This window comes from Hemiscyllium ocellatum, chromosome 12, assembly GCF_020745735.1.
Source record: "Hemiscyllium ocellatum isolate sHemOce1 chromosome 12, sHemOce1.pat.X.cur, whole genome shotgun sequence".
Classification (NCBI taxonomy): Eukaryota; Metazoa; Chordata; class Chondrichthyes; order Orectolobiformes; family Hemiscylliidae; genus Hemiscyllium; species Hemiscyllium ocellatum.
Window position 1 is genome coordinate 98,379,582 of NC_083412.1, and position 20,668 is coordinate 98,400,249.

Here is a 20,668-nt window from a genome sequence, read left to right on the forward strand (position 1 = left end):
ACAACACCTCCAGACTAAATGTGCTCACGTGCTATTTTAATCCAGGCTGCAGAAATCTAAAATAAACAGGATGTGTTAAGCTCAAGAATACGGCAAAGAATCTGATGAAAGTGCTAAATGTACAGAGAATTGCACAGACTGTGTTTACAGGGCAATAGGATTATTTAACAATATTTAAAGTGTGGGCTGAGACTTCAGTCTTATTTTACAGAACTGACAGTTCAATATTAGCTCAATATTGTGTGCAATTTGCCTGCTGTTGTCTTCCTGCAGAGGCTACAATTCAGAAGTTCTTCAATGTCTGTCAAGTGTTTTCTGTTACCCAGAGCGTGTGACAAGGGCTATACAAACAGAAGGTATTCCTTTATTACTCACTGAATGTGTCAAGAGATTACGTCTCTCCAATTTCTTTAACGTTTCACTTTTTGTATCAAAATTATGCAAGATTTGGATATAATAAAGGAGAAATAATATCCAGTGACAGAACGGTTGGTGACTAGGTTTAAGGCTATCAGTGGAATAATCAGAGGGAGGTGAGGAGAATTAGTTTGATAGTTTGCCAGAATCTCATTCATATTTTATCATGATTAGAAAGCTGCTGCTGTTCCTCAACTGACCTTTATAATCCTATCTCTGTCTGTGTATTCAGTTCACTGGAAAACCTCAGTTTGTCTGTCTCAGGACCAGAGAGAGAGGAAGGTGCAGTTATTGATCATACCAGTTGGTGGGGCTATGTGACTGAGACAGAAATGATTCCTGAATTCCTCTTCATGGAATCATAGCTATGAGGCCATTCAGCCCATCATGCCCATGTTGTGCCTTTGGACTAACAATCCAATTAGTCCCACCATTCTCTGGACTCCAAATCTTTCCTTTTCCAATACTTCACAATATGATCAGCTCCAACAAAAATAATTTGAATTGTTCCTATCAAATGTGGAGCCATTATGAATTTATTACTGGAGTTCTGTCACATGACCACCCAATTCCCAATCCCCACACCTGCTTGAACACCCTCTCCCCTCATTATTTATAAATGCTTGGAAAAGAAACATACAATTTCCTTCAATGTCTCTGAGATTTTTGTCCCAGGTTTTACTGCAGCACTGTCTGACAGGTCTCCCGTTAATTCTCTGGTCTGAAAAACTTAGGAAGTGGGTAACTTAATGCAATTGTGATGCCAAGTCACATGAAGCCATGGACTGAGTGCTGGGAACTGGGATTAGGTGGTTGCTTTTCACTGGCAGAGATATGGTGGGCCTCTTTTTTCTGCTGAAGATGCCCACAGTAAGTTTGCAGATGACACCAAAACTGAAGGTGTAGTGGACAGCGAAGAAGGTTACATCAGATTACAACAGGATCTTGATCAGATGGGCCAATGGGCTGGAAGTGGCAGAAGAAGTTTAATTTAGATAAATGTGAGGTGTTGCATTTTGGGAAAGCAAATCTTAGCAGGACATATACTGTTAAAAGTAAGGTCCTATGGAGTGTTGCTGAACAAAGAGACCTTGGAGTGCAGGTTCATAGCTCCTTGAAAGTGGAGTTACAGATAGATAGGATAGTGAAGAAGGCGTTTGGTATGCTTTCGTTTTTTGGTGAGAGTATTGAGTACAGGAGTTGGGATGTCACTTTGCAGCTATCAGGACATTGGTTAGGCCACTGTTGGAATATTACGTATAATTCTGGTCCCCTTCCTATCACATGATAGGGTGAAAGGGTTCAGAAAAGATTTACAAGGATGTTGCCAGGGTTGGAGGATTTGAGCTATAGGGGGAGGTTGAATAGGCTGGGGCCGTTTTCCCTGGAGCGTCGGAGGCTGAGGGATAACCTTATAGAGATTTATAAAATCATGAGGGGCATGGATAGGGTAAATAGACAACATCTTTTGCCTGGGGTGGGGAGACCAGAACTTAGAGGGCATAGGTTTAGGGTGAGAGGAGAAAGATTAAAAAAAGAGACCCACGGGACAATGTTTTCACACAGAGGGTGGTACGTGTATGGAATGAGCTGTCAGAGGAAGTGATGGAGGCTGGTACAATTGCAGCATCTGGATGGGAATATGAAGAGTAAGGGTTTGGACGGAGATGGGCAGGAACTGGCAGGTAGGACTAGATTGGTTTGGGATATCTGGTCAGCGTGAATGAGTTGGATTGAAGGCTCTGTTTCTGTGCTGTACATCTCGATGACTGTAAGCACTAATTTGTTACTGCTTAAAGGGTCTTAATTCCAGGTAATTCAGAACCCCTGTGCTCCACCCCTCAGAATTATACAACACTTATGCAAAGGGAGCCCATTCAGTCCAACAAGTCGATGCAAGCAGTAATGTGTTGTACACAAGCCTCCTTCTGTCTACTTCATGAAACCTAAATTCTCCAGGAGCTTACAATTCCCTTCTTCCTCAGGTTTTCACTTGGGTTTCCTCTGAAACACAAACATCCAGCACATTCTGAAGTTGCAAGCTTCACTTTCTCGCCCCCTCCCTGCGTCGAGGAGTTTAGTCTCAGCTCCTTGTAGGATTTATTAGTAACAATTTTATTATGGCCCTTACAATGGAAACATCCTCTCCACATCTACGCTGTAAGGCATTTTCATATCTCTGCTATTTCCGTCACGAGGCAAGAGCTTTCTTTGTGTTTCCCTAACATGTCTTGTTTTAATACTGGTGTTAAAATCTGTGTGACTGGGAGGCATCCTGAGCTCCGAATCAATTGGCAGGGACATGGGCACAAAGATAATTCTGCCTGAAGACACCATCACGAGGGCCCATACTGAACTTCTTCAAACATAGCCATTCAAGGCACGTCAGTGAGATAGTGGATAATTATCAAACACCTTGTATGCAACAACTGATCCACTGATTGGTGTGTTTTGTCTCATGGTCACCTTTAAATGAAAACATGCTTCTGACATCATGACTATAGCACAGCATGTGACCTGAGGGTAGAACGGTCTCAGACTCCACCTTATCATGGATCACATGAAGCATGACACTCTGCTGGCAGTAAGCTGCTCAATGCTTTTTGTTGTAATCTAATAGTCAGCTATTTTTCCAGCACTGCTCTAATCTAAACACTAAAATAAACATCAGTTGAACTCTTCAATATTATGATAACTACACTTAGCTTCTAATAGGATGAGGGATGAGCATTGTCCAGCTAACTTCCCAGTATTGTTAAAAATCACACAACACCAGGTTATAGTCCAACAGATTTATTTGGAAGTAATAGTTTTCGGAGCATTACTCCTTCATCAGGTAGCGCTCCAAAAGCTAGTGCTTCCAAATAAACCTGTTGGACTATAACCTTGTGCTGAGTGATTTTTTTACTTTATCCACCCCAGTCCAACACCAGCACTTCCACATAATTCCCAGTATGGAGCTCTTGTATGTGGGATCTCACTGAGGAACTGGTGTTGACTATGTGTGGCATCACGTAGGGAGTCAATCAAGGGTTACTACACAATGTGAAGAGTGTACCCATAGTTTGCTTTCTGTTGTTCACACCCAAGTATGAGGTAAGGATCTCAGAGGACAATGAGACCCTCTGGTTAAGATGCTTACATACCCCATCAAATCCTTTATGAATGGGTACCTTAGTCTCTCTTTCCTTAATCATTTTTGCACCATCTCCACCTCTGAAATATAACATGGAGACCAGAACTGTACACTGTACTCCAAATACAGTCTAAACAAGGCTCAATATAAGTTTCACAGCGATCTGCTTTCCATCTTGACAACGTAGATGTGAATCCCAGAGTCAGATGTGTTTTTTAAAATTTACCTGAATTGTATTGAAAATCTTTCAGACGCTGAAGGGAACAGTATCATGGGATGTTGCACATTGGTAAAAGTTAATACAAGTAGACGCCAGGTGAAATCGAGCCCCACCCCCATCAATTTCTCTTTCGCTGAGATCCACCTGCTACAAGCCCCTTCTGGCTGTCACTTGCCCCTGGGTCTGGGATCGAGAAACAATTGGTCCTTTTCTTAGTGCTGTACCAGCAACAGCCATTGCCTCTGTGGTGGCGCTGCAGTTCAATAGGCAGGGGGGCCTTTTGACTCAAAGAGAATGCTAGCCATAGGCCACTGGCCAATCAAATACCAGTCACGTTAATTCGATGGCCCCTCCCTCCCCCTCCCCCTCAACAAAGAGGGGGACCCCTTTTGGGTCTCCAGCCCACCAGTGAAAAACCCTCAAATCACATTCCTTAATTCTGTTTCTCTGTACAAGGCTAATGTCAGGTTTGAGGAGGTTCCAGCCTTTCCTACAGAATCATCACCGACTCAGATCTCTGCTGGCTTTTATCAATGGGCCGCATTAATATGGATTCTGGATTAGAGTGGTGCTGGAAAAAGCACTGCAGTTCAGGCAGCATCCGAGGAGCAGGAAAATCGGCATTTCGGGCACAAGCCCTTCATCAGGAATACAAGGCAGAGAGCCTGAAGGGTGGAGAGATAAATTGGATTCACTATCAATGTTCAGTTTAGCTTTCTCCCCGATACTCTGAACCACTAATGAGAGTGTTGGACTGTGTGAATGTACCAAACTCTGACACATCTGTGACTGTGAAAACAAAACCCAAAAGGTGTTGATGAGGATCAGGAGTCAGACAGTTCGATAAAATCCATTCCCTGTACAACACCTCCAGACTAAAGGCACTCACCCGCTAGTTTTATCAAGGCTGCAGAACTTTAACAATAAACAGGATATGCTCGATCAAGAATAGGGCAAAGAATCTGATAAAAGTCATGTATTTTAAGAATTGTATTGGACAGACTGTGTTTACAGGGCAGTAGGATTATGTAACAATGTTTAATGCATGGGGTGAGAGTTCAGCCTATTACAAGGAATTGACAGCTAAATATTGGCTGTCAGTTTGTTGTGTGCAACTTGTCAGTTCTGTTTCCTGTAGCAGAAGCTACATTTCAATGTAGGAACTCTCCTTCCTGCTGGTATTTTACTAGCAGTGTATGGGCTGGCTGTTAGACAACTTGTTGCAAGACTTGGTACAGACAGAGCACCTTCGTTCAAGTTCCCTACATCCAATGATACTCTCACACTCCCTTCCTGTTCACTCTCTATCCATGGTGCCCCTCCCCTCCCACCACAGTTACCCTTCCAGGACATACCTTGACTGACCTCACTAAACACCCCACTTACCTGCCCAGCCAGTTCTGTTGATGACCTAGCTGCAGTTCCATCATTGTCACAACTCCCAGTGGCGCTGCTAGGACTGGTCAGTGAAGGCAGTTCTCAGAAATGATGCCTCTTCTCAGACAGGGGCACTCCCCTCTCCAAACCAACAAACACACAATTAATCTGGGGTGTGGTGGAATACCCCCAGTTGCCCGGATGGGTGCAGCTCCAACAACACTCAAGAAGCTTGACACCATCCAGGACAAAGCAGCCGCTTGATTGGCACCACATCCACAAGCACCCACTCCCTCCATTACTGAACACTCAGTCTGGGCTAACCCCACAGCAATTTGTCCTGATTCATTTATGGGATGTGAGCATTGCTGTTATGACCAGAAATTATTGCCTGTCCCTAGTTGCCCCTTGAGAAGGTGGGGGTGAGCTGCCTTCTTGAACCACTGCAGTCCATGTGCTGTGGGTTGACCCACAATGCCCTGAGGGAGGGATTTTGACCCAGCGACAGTGAAGGAACGATGATATATTTCCAAGTCAGGATGGGGAGGGGCTCAGAGGGGAACCTGCAGGTAGGGGTGTTCCCAGACCCTTGTCCTTCGAGATTGAAGGGGTCGTGGGTTTAGAAGGTGCTGTTTGAGGATCGTCTAAATTTCTGCAATGCACCTTGAATATAGATAGCACACAATCTAGGGTAAAGCAACGAAGGACTGGGAGGGACATCAAAATCAGGGCTTCAAAGCGATGGGATGAACATTACTGAGAGTGATGTGAACGTGGAACTTGTTTGCACAGGGAGTGGCTGAGGCAAATGGCATCGATGTGTTTCAGGGAAAATTAGACAGACAAGGGAAGAGAGAAGGGATGTAAGTGCTCATAGAAAGAAGTTAAACATCTCACAGACCAGGTTAGAGGCCAACAGGTTTGTTTGGAAGTACAAGCTTTCAGAGCATCAGGCCGCTACCTGAAGGAGCAGCACTCTGAAAACTTGTACTTCCAAATAAACCTTTTGGACTCTAACCTAGTCTGAGAGATTTTTAAACTTGGTCCACTCCACTCAGACACTGACACCTCCACATCATAAAATGAGATGAAGGGAGGGTTAGGCAGAGAGCAGGGAGTTTGTGTGAAACATTGACACTGGCAGACAGCAGCTGGGTGGAATGACCCTCTGCTGTAAATAATCCAATACCGCAGTACAGAAACATTGCCTAAACATCAGCCAGACCAGGATATTAGGGTGGTGCTGGAAAAGCACAGCAGTTCAGGCAGCATCAGAGGAGCAGGAAAATCGACGTTTCGGGCAAAAGTCCTTCATCAGGAATACAAAAGCCCTATATTCCTGATGAAGGGCTTTTGCCCGAAACATTGATTTTCCTGCTCCTCGGATGCTGCCTGAACTGCTGTGCTTTTCCAGCACCACTCTAGTCCGGAATCTGGTTTCCAGCATCTGCAGTCATTGTTTTTACCTAGACCAGGATATTAGCCAAGATGCAGAGAATAAGAACCATGAATACCAAAATGAACAATGATCCCCTTTCAGGTTCAGTCTATGATCACATCTTCCAGTTTTGATCCATCTCTCGTTATAAAGGACACCTACGGCAATTACTAAATTGCAAATCACAATCTCTTTAATCATTAGAGTTGTTGTTAAATTCATGAACAGGCAAGTAGGTGTAATCTATTAAATCAGTTTTTTGGTGGGTTATTATTTTGATGCAATTGGCAACATGTTTAAGTTAATTGACTGAATGCATCACCATGTCCTCAGGCCACCCCATGGCCTTTCACAGCCACTGTGAAAAAAACTGCTGCACAATCTCAAACAGCTGGTCAGTCTATGACTGGAGCTGTTAGTTGAAGGTTGTATTTTGCCTGAGAATGCTGTTGAACAGGACTGCACTTCTAACAGTACAGCTCTCTCTCAAGACAGGCTCTGGAACCATACAGTGCTTCCTTGTAACGACCCCCCAGTATTACAACATTTTGGGAGTAATGTCCAGTTTTCAGAGCCCCAGGATATTGATGGAGAGACACGGGCTTGAATTAAACTCTGGCAGATAATGAAATTAGAATTCAATAACTGTCTGCAATAAACAAAAGCTGGTCTAAGAGTTAACATGTAACCACAGTCACGTGCTGTAAAAGCCCATCTGGTTCACTGACGACCTAGAGGAAGGGATATCTGTTGTCTTCTGACCACTGGTCAATTTAGATTAGATCAGATTCCCTACAGCGTGGAAATAAGCCCTTCAGCCCAACCAGCCCACACTGACCCTCCAAAGAGTAACCCTCTGACTAATGCATCTAACACTAAGGGCAATTTAGCATGGCCAATTCACCTGACCTGCACATCTTTGGATTGTGGGAGGAAACCCACGCAGACACGGGGAGAATGTGCAAACTCCACACAGACAGTCGCCCGAGGCTGGAATCAAACCTGGGACCCTGGTGCTGTGAGGCAGCAGTGCTAACCACTGAGCCACTGTGTCAGGGAAGCCCACATTTTATGAATGAATATTAAAACTCTATTAGTTCACCGTCCTCCAACAATGCGGCACTCCATCAGTACTGACCCTCTGACAGTGCGGCACACCCTCAGTACTAACCCTTTGACAGTTCGGCACTCCCTCAGTACGGACCCTCTGACAGTACGGCACTCCCTCAGTACTGACCCTCCGACTGTGTGGCACTCCCTCAGTACTGACCCTCTGACAGTGCGGCACTCCCTCAGTACTGACCCTCTGACAGTGCCGCACTCCTTCAGTACGGACCCTCTGACAGTGCGGCACTCCCTCAGTACTGACCCTCTGACAGTGCCGCACTCCCTCAGTACGGACCCTCTGACAGTGCGGCACTCCCTCAGTACTGACCCTCTGACAGTGCAGCACTCCTTTGGTATCAGCACGGATTGTGAGCCAGCCTTGTGTGAGGCCTTAAGTCAGTGAGTGCAGTTTGTCACCCACCATGAATTTTATGTAAAGACCTTAACAGGAGAAACGCTTGGGGAAAAATAAAGTCCAAGAAATGAATTGCTTTCATTTACTGCAAGATATGTGTTTAATATTGGAGCAACATGGGTACAGTTATCAGTCTCTGCCGCTGTGCTTGCGAGAGTTTAATGTAGAATTGAGAAGTTGGCTCAAACACAGATATCCAAACAACCTCTCATTGCAATGTCTCATATTTTATTTATTCCATGTTCTACTTTCAAACTTGTACAATGATAAAGTTTATTCAGTTACTTTTAATTTGAATTTTGTCCTCTACTTCTGTACAATGTAACACTCCATTATTCAAATAGATTCTATGAATTAAAAAGGCAAAATACTTTATGAAGAGAGAATTTCTCCCTCATCAGTCTGGTCCATTGGTATAATTCTACCTCCAAAGGTTGACTCAGACAGTGTGTATATGCATGTGGGGGCAGGTGTGGGGATTGTGAGGTACACTACACAGTGACATGTTTCCAACACCTTCACACCAATCAGAAGGAAAAAGGGGCAAATCCCGTGGGACTGGGGTGAAGGATCCGAAATCTGAAACAATCAGCTCAGATCTCTAGTACCTTCATTCCAGACAGAGGCTTGTTGAAAAACCTTTCAGGAGCTTGCAGGGAGCAGATGGCCAAGAATTGCTCTACATAATTCTTGTTTGACTTAATGAATGACATAAATTTTTCAATAATGCAAGAAGTGCGAAAGTAATCCTCAAGATCCTTCTAACACCCTGTCACTTGGGTGCACTCTTTCCTTAAGTCAGTACAGGAGTTTATGATTCCTATGCTGGTGTCAGTGAGTTTCTCTCCTCCTTTCCAGCTAGTTCAAAGAGAACCGCTGGGCTGTTTTAATATTTACCTTGAGAGCTAAACAGCAATCCCACCAACCTCTGTAAACTAATATCGGGTAGAGTTGACACACAGGCAAAGTAAGTGAGAGAGAAAGACAGCTATACATCCAGCTCAACTGCCGAGATGAGATGACACTTGTACTCATAATTTACAATAAAACAAACAAATGGAAATTACAGACATTCACCAGTTGTAGATGACTAGGGCTTTGATATTGCTGGTGGTTTTGGGGTGGGGTGGGGGGGTAAGTTGTGAAACAGCTCTTCTGATTCGTCCTTTTTGGCACCAACATTCTGGAGAGCCTGTCGAGTTCTCCTGCCTTCAGTTGTGAATGTCCATGTTAGCGAGAATGATGGCAGTCCTGCTGGGAATATACACCTAAAATAACACAAACTACAGTTAGCAGCTTGCAGAGGACAGAGTGAGACACGGGGTATAACTCAGAGCAATACCAAGGCTTAGAAGGAAAAATGATGGGGCAGCTTGCATATCTCTGTTTATATTCAACATTTTGTGTTCTATTCATAAAATGCTGGAGGATGATTTAATTGAGGGAGTTAAAATATGATAAACATTTCACAGCGTGGATTGAGAGAAATGTTTCCTCAGGCAGCGAATTCAGAACAAGGAGCATCAGGAAACATCTTGCCACACAATGGGTTGGGAAGACCCCTAAAGCTGTACATGCTGGAGGCTTCACAATGCTCATATTAAAGACACCAAGGATTCTGGAGCTGAAGCAGGTAAGCAAAGCAAATGCACCAATTGGCCCTTATCTTTTTGATGAGTACAGTATGATCAAAAGACAGAATGGCTTCCTTATTATTAACCAAAAATTCAAATCCAGAATCTGGAACGGGTGCTGGCCAAACAGAGACAACTCGCTATTTATTCAATGATAACATCAAACCCGAAGCACAACTCATCAAAAGCAACAGCTCTTACAAGAGCAATACTTCAGGGATGAAAAATAAATGACCCTCAAGAGTACTTAAGATCATCGGTCAACACACAGTCCAGTTCTAGAGGTCTCTGCACCAACATAAAATGCGATATAAAATACTTGGCAGGTCATCAATATTTCAGAAGCTCCAGTGTCCATGTCAGGAGGTCATGCACTGTGCACAATAGACTTAAAAAATATAAATAAAGCAGGGCTCCCTTTGTTGAAGTAACTTGGTGCTGCTCAGTTAGGATTGAGACGAATGGTGACCATTTTTAAATGCACTTTTGTAGGTGCCAGTTCGATCCTGGCCCAATGATAATCCTAGTGTCACTTTGCCAGATCCAATCAGAATTGGAGTCTTGCAGAAAGGGAGTGAGTTCAGTAAAGAAGCTCAGGGTAGTTTTCTTTCACCAGTGTTTCCCAGAACTAACAGGTGACTATACTTCCATAGTTGCAATACTGAAGCAGACTTAGTTACCAGCCTGATCAAAGAACCCATTCAGTGTGGAAGCAGGCCTTGCGGCCTATACGGTCTACACAGATCCTCTGAACAGCATCCCATCCAGACTCACACCCCCAACCCCATTCCTGTAACCCTGTATTTCCCATGGCTAATCCCTCTAGGCTGCACGTCCCTGGACTGTGGGAGGAAACCAGAGCACCCAGAGGAAACCCACACAGACAGGGGGGGGGGGAAATGTGCAAACCCCACACAGACGGGGGGGGGGGGGGGAATGTGCAAACCCCACACAGACGGGGGGGGAAATGTGCAAACCCCACACAGATGGGGGGGGGGGGGGGGGGGGGGAATGTGCTAACCCCACACAGACGGGGGGGGGGGGGAAATGTGCAAACCCCACACAGACAGTTGCCTGAGGGTTGAATCAAACCCGGCTCCCGAGTGCTAGGAGACTGCAGTGCTAACACTGAGCCACCCTGCAGCTGACACGGGGATATTTAATTAATAGCAATCATAATATGATCAAGCTCATGTTTGAAAGTGGGAGTTGCAAAACTGAAGACTTGACTGAGATCCTAGATTTAGGAAAGGCTAACTTAAAATGGACATGACAGGGATTGCCCCCAGGAAACTGGGCAATTCGACAGGTAAGAGGCAGCCAGAGGGATTTAAAAGGAAGTTCAAGTTGAAACAACAGCAGCTTATTTCTCTAATGAGCAAGAATTCTACTTGTCAAAGCAACAAAGGCATGGAGTACTAGTGAGCTGGACACTGACTCTCCTGCCCATGGACAGTGTCTCCCAGCAACTGTCAAAACAGCTTCGAATTTGAACACACTTGTTAAATCTGCCCGTAAACGTCTCCCTTCTGAGGAGAGCAACTTCAGCTTCTAGAAGACTCACCAGATGACTGAACTCCCTCATCCCTGATGCCATTCTAGTAAATCTCCTTGGCACCTTTTCAAGACTTCTGCGTCTTTTCAAAAGAGTTGTGATCAGAATAGGACACAATAATCTTGTTGAGGTCAAGCTAACACAGTCTGAAAGTTGACCATTGTGCTTTGATGAAACAAAACACCCTTTTGAATCCCTATTGAACAGCCTTATTAGCTTGGCCTGCTTTCAAAGATTAGTACATTAGGCCCTCCGATCTCTCTGCTCCTGTTCCATGCCCCACTCTCTTTTACAACCGGACATAAAAACAGGAAACACAAAGAGGACTAGGCCATGGGAACCTCAATGCCTCTGCAGAATCCAATAACATGCTGCTTTCAGCTGTCTATAATCAATGCCTAGGTATAGCAAAGCTGATTACTCTTTCAGATTCTCTTTGAAAGATAAGATTCCATCGGATCCACCCCCTCACGTCTTCAGCTGTGTTTCAGCTGGTGACACACTCATTCATGAGACAGAAACTTGTGGGTAAACTCCAATTCGAGGGAGAGAGCAGATAAACCCAGCTGACAATATGGTACTGAAGGTCTGCTGCACTGTTGGAGATGTCGCTCTTTGGTTTAGAAGCTGAACTGAGACTCCATAACTCCCACATCTGCTGCCTTGCTGGTTGGTCAATACACCGATAAAGGTGCACCAGTCTGCTCATGACCCAAGAGATCCCTACCAATAACAACCACTCAATGTGGCTGTGTTTCAACCTCTTCAGGACACGTATTGGTCTCTGAGAGTGCCAAATGAATTCTGTCAAAAGTGATTGGGGGATGAGGGTGGGGGACACTGCAGATGAAACATCTCCAAGAACCCCCTCTCCCACTGAGCCCATGAGGACCTTCAACACCAAATCAGAAAACAGAAGGGCTTTGGCAAGGGAAGATGTAAATGATGATGTGACAGGGTGAGGAGCAGGGGAGTTAGCCCTTGCATCCTGGCCAATATTCATCCTTCAATCAATATCAAAACGCCAGCTTCCAGTCATTATCTCTTTGCTGTTAGTGGGACTTTGCTGTGCCCAAATCATTATTTCCTACACTGGAATAATGACTTTAAGAACAAAAATACTTAATTACCTGTAAAACATTTTCAGAAGCTCTTTGATCCTAAAAGGCATGATATAAACTCGAGTTACACTTTTCCCTTTCTTAAACTCCCCAGAGGCGAGGCTAAAAGGTAACCCTGCTTCAGGAGCCAAAGCACTGATTTGGAAAGTAAACTAAACTACAAGAACAGCAAGGTTTTATACTGGCTGTATGGCCAGGAGATCTTTCTCAGGTTTCGGGGAAGCGGGAAAAGCTGTTTTCATCCCAAGGCTGTTTGGAAACCTGGGAGGAATTCCAGCAGAGAGAGGAATTGGTATTTTATTGGTTTTCAACCATGCAGAGTCACTTTAACATCTTAGTAAACGTCTGAAAATAATTGCTGCAGAAATTTTCCCAAAAGGACAGCTTCAGGCAAGCAAAGAAAAGAACTTAGTAAAGCAATAATTGCTTCTAAAAAGCATTTTAATTGGGCTCCCATGGTAGCAGAGGACAGTAACTCAGCGTGGAGAGCACAGTGTTCTCAATGATAGACTGTGCCACTAATGGCCATGAGCCTTTATGGTTAGGCATTGGTCTAGCTGTAAGCTGAAGCCAATTCTAATGTTCATCATCAGTGTCCCCAACTCCCATGTGCAAACAATTGCAGAAAAAACTGGATATTACATTTACACCTCATATATTAGTCTTGGAGGCAGTGCGCCATGGATTCAGCAGAATGGAAGAGAGGCTGGAAGGGTTTAATTATGAGGATAGGTCATACAGGCTAGGCATGTATCCCTCCAGGAGCGACTAAGGGATGATTTAATTGAGGCAATTATGATCATTTAAGGATGTGATCGTATCGACAAATAGGAACTATTTCCTCTGGGCTTTGTATGAGAGAAAAAGGGAGATGGGGGGATTCTAGAAGAAGGCAGCAAGCAGTGCTAAGGAGATATATTAGAAACTGTTCACACAGAGAGTTGAGGAACACATTCCTGCCACTTCAGTACCATGACTGGGGCATCAATTGATAATGTCAAGACTAAGCTTAGTTCTTCTTGGGTAAGAATATGAAACAACACTGACCAAGGTGGGTTTCTTTATTCATTCAAAGGATGAGGACATCACTGACCAGGCAGCATTTAACACTCAATCATAATGTCCCAGAGGGCAGTTAAGAGTTAACCACATTACTGTGGGTCTGGAGTCACATGTAGGCTAGACCAGGTAAGGATGGCAGTTTCCTTCCCTAAAGGATATTAGTGAACCAGATGGGTTTTTCCGATAATCGACAATGGATTCAAGGTCATCATTACACTTGTAATTCCAGATATTTTTGTTGAATTCAAATTCCACCATCTGGTGTGATGGGATTCGAACTCGGGTCCCAGGCATTACCTGGGTCCCTGGGGTGACAGTCCAGAGATAATACTACGAAGGCCATCCCCCCCAATACAGAAACATACTTGAGGCTGAGATGGCTATATGCCAGTGGTCATTCCTGATTACATGGAGTGCTGTACGGGTAAGCTTGACCAAATCTGCTAACCTGAACTACCAGCAAATACGATTCTACTCAGAGACTGAGTCAGAGAATCAGGAAACTGTGGGTAAATCTGTCCCAGTGAAGCTGACATTGCTGACCGTTTTTGCTCTTCAGCTGCTATCCTTCTCTCCTTCAAATCTGCCATCGACCTTCCAGCAGCTGCTCCATTTCCATCCTCCCCATCTTTTCCAAAGACCTTGAATGTGTTGTTGCTTCCCAAAGCCAGTGTCATCTTTCCTGAAACTCCAGTCTTTTCTTTTGAATGAACCAGTGTCTCTATTTTAAAGTCACAAACACCCCCCTAAGTAACAAAGGCAAACCTTCAGAAACTGTTGTCAGCCTTTGACCTCCACCCCCACCACCATCCCCCACCACCATCCCCCAGCACTCCCCCAGCTAGGTGAGGCCCAACAGCCCTGTCATGTTGTTTCCTTTTTATTATCCAATACCTCTTTAAAAGTTATTACCCAATCTCCTTTTAACACTTCTATTAAATCAACTCTTAACCATCGTTGCTTTAAGGTCAGCTTTGTTGCATAAGTGAAGTCTTCATCATTGACACTATTTTAAAAGTCTCCTCTGCTGGATGTAGGTTTGCTCGCTGAGTTGGAAGGTTCGTTTTCAGACATTTTGTCACCATACTTGGTTACATCATCAGTGAGCCAGTGTTACCTAGTAAGGTGACGAAACGTCTGAAAATGAACCTTCCAGCTCAGCGAGCAAGCCTACATCCAGAACCTCAACCTGAGCTACAAATCTTCTCAAAACTCGTTAGTCTCCTCTGCACCCTCTCTAAGACGTTCCCATCGTTCCTAAAACACGGGGCACAAAACTGAACACAACATTTCAGATAGGGTCGAAGCAATAGTTCATAAAAGTTTTAGCATAACCTCCTTGTTCTTCTACTCTGTGCCCTGGTTTATAAAATCCCACATTCCATCTTAAAAAGACAGATTCATCAACTGGTCCTAACACCTTCACAGATTTTTCTGTATACTACCCCTGTGTCTTTGGTCACTGCCTCCCTCCATCCACCCCGCCCCCCTCCACACACACGTTCCCCCCCCCCCCCGATAAGGTTTTACCTCAACGTCTTTATGAAGCTGAACGGAGACTTTGATGAGAGAAGGTCATTAAAAGTAAACATGACACCAGGCACAGAAAGCTTCTCTCTCATCGGAACGGACTATAAATTCCTGATTAAAGATAAATGAGTCAGCTCCAAGCACAAACAGGCAAGTGCCCAGAATGACAGAACCCCTTTCCTCCCTCCTACAGGGCTGGATGTTATTTTCATTGTCACTAGGTCTTTGCAACTCATGGACACTTTGAGGTAGAAGATGCAATGAAGGAAAAACTTACTTGAATTTGAATTGTGGAAACATTGTTAAGATGTGAACAACATTGAATAGTACTTCTGACAGAAACTGGCTCACAGACAAATGAATGTTCCCTGTTGCATTCTTACACTTAACACAACCTTCTTGTGAAAACTGAAAACCACTAAAGGATGGATTTTTGCTGGGTAGAGGATCTCAAAAGATTTGATGTGTAAATGTAGCTGGAATGCATTTGATCTGATCTGATCAGAATAAATGATGTTGTTGGAACAGGTTTGAGGAGTTGAATAGTTTCCTTGTATTCCTATGTTCAGCACGACTGAGTCAGCACTAGGGGTCTGTCTCAGTCTGAGGTTCACCAGGTACTGAGCCCTTGTCTGCGTGCTCTGTTCATTCTACCTTCTCCTGAGGTAGCAACCCAACACTCCCCACTACCCACCATTCATCCTTACCTTTAAAGAATTTTCACAACAGTGCAAAGTTCCGTAACCCACGAGCTGGGAAAGGAAGAAAAAGAAAGAAACAGTGCCATGGAGGGATTAGGGTGAAGAAAGCACACACAGTAGGAAACATCAGTGACAAAAATAATTATTGATGTAAATAAAGTTAGCAGCAAGGAAGATCAGGAATAAGTCTACATAATACGTGGTACTGAACACAAGGAAAATTAGTGTTGACAAGTATAGGGAAAAAACATGGTGCGATGAATTCTGAATGATTCAAAAGTAAATAAACTGGGAGAATCTGAAAATTAGTTTTTACAATCTGCATTGAAACGTACACCATTCCGTCAGTTTTTAGAAAGTCTCCAGTTAAATCAACAATTCTGGAAACCACTAGGTGGCACAGTAACATCATGTGTGCAACGACTGGAGCACTGTGTATCCACAGACTAATTGTGTCCATGCCAAACTCCTTCACCAGCTGTGTTTGGGGATAGTATTGGAGGATTTATTATCACATAACCTCACATCTCCAACTATTCACTTCATGCTCGCTCCATTGATTCCTCCTCTTCCCTTTATAGAGTCAAGTGAAAATAAATCAAACTCTTCATTTATCTTGACTGTCAGTCAAACAGCCCTTCCCCATCACCCTATGCCAATCTCAAGCGGTCACAAGAAATGAAAACAACAAATACAATTTTGTTTGGTTCCCTGATGGCTTTCTCACAGTTGTCTTGTGCAGATTACTCAGGTTCTTGGAAACTTCCTAGAGGACTTTGTATCCTGCCCATCCCCCTTCTAAAACAGGCGCAAAACAAGCTTCAGAATATTTCACCTGTAATTCTTCCAAATTTTTCTGTAAACCTACCTTCTCAGACCACAGACTGACTGGCCTGTTGAACATCACAATTACTTATTTCAAATTTCCAGCATTTGCTATGCCATCACCCAATAACCAGGACAGTTCAACCATACACAGTCAAGTTCACAGGAGTGTTCAGAAATTTAAAAAAATCTCCAGTGCACTGGACACAGTAAATAGTATATATAAAATTGTGTACTGCTGAAAAAGACACATTTTGTCAAAGCTTTTCACCATATATATATCAGGATAACTTGCAAGAAATACCAAAGCAAAGGGAAAACATTATTTAATCTGTACAGGAAGACAATGCTAATCATTGGCAAATAGATATTGATTGATAAAGGCATTCCCAAGGTGAACATGATGACTAACAGTTAACAGCCAAGCTTTGTATTTTATACTAGACAGGTTTATTCTGATTGGTCAAGGTGTTGCCTGATAAATGAACCAGTCACCGTTCTTTCTGCCTACAAATGATAGGGCTCCGTGCATTAACATATAGCTTCCAGGAGGCACAAATGAATGACACTGAAAGCAGAACTGACACTCCTAAATTGGTCGCCAGCAAAATACGCAGGATTATATAGCAAATGTTGCTCAATTACAGTGTCTCTGCTAATGGTGGATATGATTTGTGAATTTCGTAACATCAGGCTGGTTAAGGACAGTCTGCACCTTGCTTGTCATGAACAGTCGATGGAGATGTTGTTTAACTGCATTCATCAGTCTTCAGGATGTCTAGCCAACATACAGAGTATCACAATGGCACTGAAGCTCATATACCACATTAGTAGTTTGTAAATAGGCAGAACACATTTTTGGATTGATGTCAATTTCCTGTTAATAGCAAATAGCAATCACACTGCGACTGCATGGTAGTCCATGTGGCCACACACCCTTGTTCTTTGCAGACAAAGTACGTCTGTACACACAGAGTCTGTCATATGCAACAAAACAGGTAACTGCCATTCTCGGGTTCATTTCTTAGGGCAGTACCTTGACTACTTAGTGTCAACCCACGGGTTTAAAATTTAAACAAGTAACAGGTTGGCACAGTGGTTTGCATACGCCAGGACCTGGGTTCAATTCTAGTCTTGACTGATTTTGCGTGTGGAATTTGCATATTTTCCCCACACCTGGGTTTCATGTGGAAACTCTAATTTCCTCCAACAGTCCAAGGATGTGTAGGTTAGACGAACTGGACATGCTAAATTGTCCTTTTGTGTGCGGGCTAGGTCGATTAGCCAGGGTAAATGCTGGGTATGAGATCGGGCAGGGACCGGGTTTAGGGGATGGGATGCTCTTCGATGGATTGGTGCAGTCTCAATGGGCTAAATGGCCTCGTTCTGCACTGTAGGGATTCTATGAACTGACATTCCTCAGTAACTGGTGCATTTTCCATTCCATCAGCGTCCACTTGCCAACCAAAGTACCCCTGTGTTGTAGCACCAATGTATTAGTCTCTTGTTACTTTAGTATTTATCATGAATTATCCTGATAAATGTAAGACGAAAATTTTAGAGAAAATGTATCTTTTTCAGCAGTACTCAATTTCTGTATGACCTAACAAATATTCATAAAATTGTACATGCCTTTTTTTCTCTTTGTACACTGTGAATTTCTCAGTTATAAAACAATTTGAGATAGGGGTGAGAGGGCAAGTGTGTTTGACTGACAGTCAAAAAATATCCAATCAACTAAGGAAAATTACATTACATTCCCAATTGATAGAGAAAAGGACACCATGATTGGATGCACCAAGTGACCAATGAGGATCATGCTGGACAATTACGGGTAACTGGTCAAATAAATAAATCTCAAGGAATACGTCCAATCTGACTCAACAACCGGGGAGATGAAGTAGATGCTAGATAGAGCATTCCCAGATCAGAATCTAGTTGATGTTGTACAATACACCACCTCCCTGTGAGAGGCGGCAATATTCAAGGCTATGGTTTCACCGGGAACATAAGTAGGCACTTGTTCTGAATTATTCTCCCCTCTACTTGACACTATGATGCTGAACTTTCTCTTCCTTAACGTCTGTCCCCAGATATTCCACATTCTTATACCACACCAACACAAATACTTCAAATACTCCTCGATACTGCTGCAGCGCACCCCTTCAAGATTTTCAATGAGACACCCTCACTAATTTAAGTGAATGATGACGGGGAGAAGGTGGGTAAGTGGGATCGCAGGATGGGGATGAAGGTGGGTAAGTGGGATTGCAGGATGGGATGAAGGTGGGTAGGTGGGATTGCAGGATGGGGATGAAGGTGGGTAGGTGGGATTGCAGGATGGGGATGAAGGTGGGTAGGTGGGATTGCAGGATGGGATGAAGGTGGGTAGGTGGGATTGCAGGATGGGATGAAGGTGGGTAGGTGGGATTGCAGGATGGGGATGAAGGTGGGTAGGTGGGATTGCAGGATGGGGATGAAGGTGGGTAGGTGGGATTGTAGGATGGAGATGCTGGTGAGTAGGTGGGATTGTAGGATGGGGATGAAGGTGGGTAGAATTGAGAGAAATGTCTAATTTATGTCTGCTGCTAAACATTCCAGCCTTCAAACATCTTTCCATTCCTTCAGTATTTTGGCCACTTCTATCCAATCCACTTCCACCAAGATGCCACACCCAAGGTTCTCTCAGGGCAACTGATGCTTACCTCAGCAGCATGGCCTCTCCTCAGGGAAAAGTCACTATCATCACTTCGGAACTGAGGAAGGAAAAGAGAAAGGGAAAAAAAATAAAAGGAATGGGAAAGAGGCATAACTGGCAGGATAAGAATAAAGAATGATGCGGAAACAGTTAATGAATGAAAATAAAGTTAGAACATGCAGTAAAGATTATAACACCAGTGTTGTCACCAGGGCTTACTCAACTTTTTGTCCACTTCACTTTTAACAACTCTTGGGAATTGAGAAAAAGGATGGTAACAACAGAACGTGTTTTATCAGATTGGCCAGCACCAGATCATCCTCCATCAGCATACCCACCTTCTTCCCCAGTGTTACAGTGACAGACCTGTCCCCACCAGTACTGTACCCCAGTGTTATACAGTGACAGACCTGTCCCCACCAGTACTGTACCCCAGTGTTATACAGTGACAGACCTGTCCCCACCAGTACTGTGCCCCAGTGTTACACAGTGACAGACCTGTCCCCATCAGTACTGTACCCCAGTGTTATACGGTGACAGACCCGCACCCACCAGTACTGTACCCCAGTGTTACACAGTGACAGACCTGTCCCCACCAGTACTGTACCCCAGTGTTATACGGTGACAGACCCGCACCCACCAGTACTGTACCCCAGTGTTACACAGTGACAGACCTGTCCCCACTAGTACTGTACCCCAGTGTTATACAGTGACAGACCTGTCCCCACCAGTACTGTACCCCAGTGTTACACAGTGACAGACCTGTCCCCACCAGTACTGTACCCCAGTGTTATACAGTGACAGACCTGCACCCATCAGTACTGTACCCGTGTTATACACTGACAGACCTGCCCTCACCAGTACTGAACCCCAGTGTTATACACTGACAGACCTGCCCTCACCAGTACTGAACCCCAGTGTTATACAGGGACAGACCTGTCCCCACCAGTACTGTACACCAGTGTTATACAGGGACAGACCTGTCCCCACCAGTACTGTACCCCAGTGTTATACAGTGACAGATCTGAATAATTGTTATTGATCTCAAAACACACACTGAAGGGAGACACAATCTCCACTTGTAGTATCCTCGTGACAACACTTTATCTAATTCGGAAGAACTGAGGAAATGAGAGGAAATATATATGGAATGCATAAACTTGGAAAGATGAGTGTGCTATAAAGTAACACTCATGAGAATTATTAACAGCAAGACTTGAAACCAGGTATTAATGAGGAGTCAGGTATGTTGGTTAATGAAGGGAAAACAGGAAACCAGCAAAAACTCATGTGATAAATGCAAGCGTCTGAGATTGAGTTTGGGGTTGATGCATGTGTGTAGGTGCATGCGTGCAGGGGGAGAGGAATGTGGGGAATAGCGTCAGACACAGAGGGGTTGTGAGAAGGGGGCACATGTGCATAAGGAGGGAGA

At 44.0% G+C, this 20,668-nt stretch overlaps 1 protein-coding gene across 3 annotated transcripts in view; it reads right to left on the reverse strand.

Annotated features, from left to right (window-relative positions):
• Window positions 1-8,321: 8,321 nt before the first annotated feature.
• Window positions 8,322-20,668, reverse strand: part of gbe1b (glucan (1,4-alpha-), branching enzyme 1b) — a 601,271-nt gene continuing 588,924 nt past the window's right edge. Inside the window, exons 16-18 of one of the 3 annotated variants that reach the window (XM_060833870.1) lie at window positions 19,244-19,294; window positions 15,720-15,764; window positions 8,322-9,378 (exon numbers count right to left, since the gene is read on the reverse strand). In XM_060833870.1, coding sequence (XP_060689853.1) covers window positions 9,322-9,378; window positions 15,720-15,764; window positions 19,244-19,294 — 153 coding nt within the window. In that variant the 3' untranslated portion in view covers window positions 8,322-9,321. The remainder of the gene's footprint in view (window positions 9,379-15,719; window positions 15,765-19,243; window positions 19,295-20,668) is intronic. The other 2 variants (XM_060833871.1, XM_060833872.1) reach the window with 2 other exon arrangements.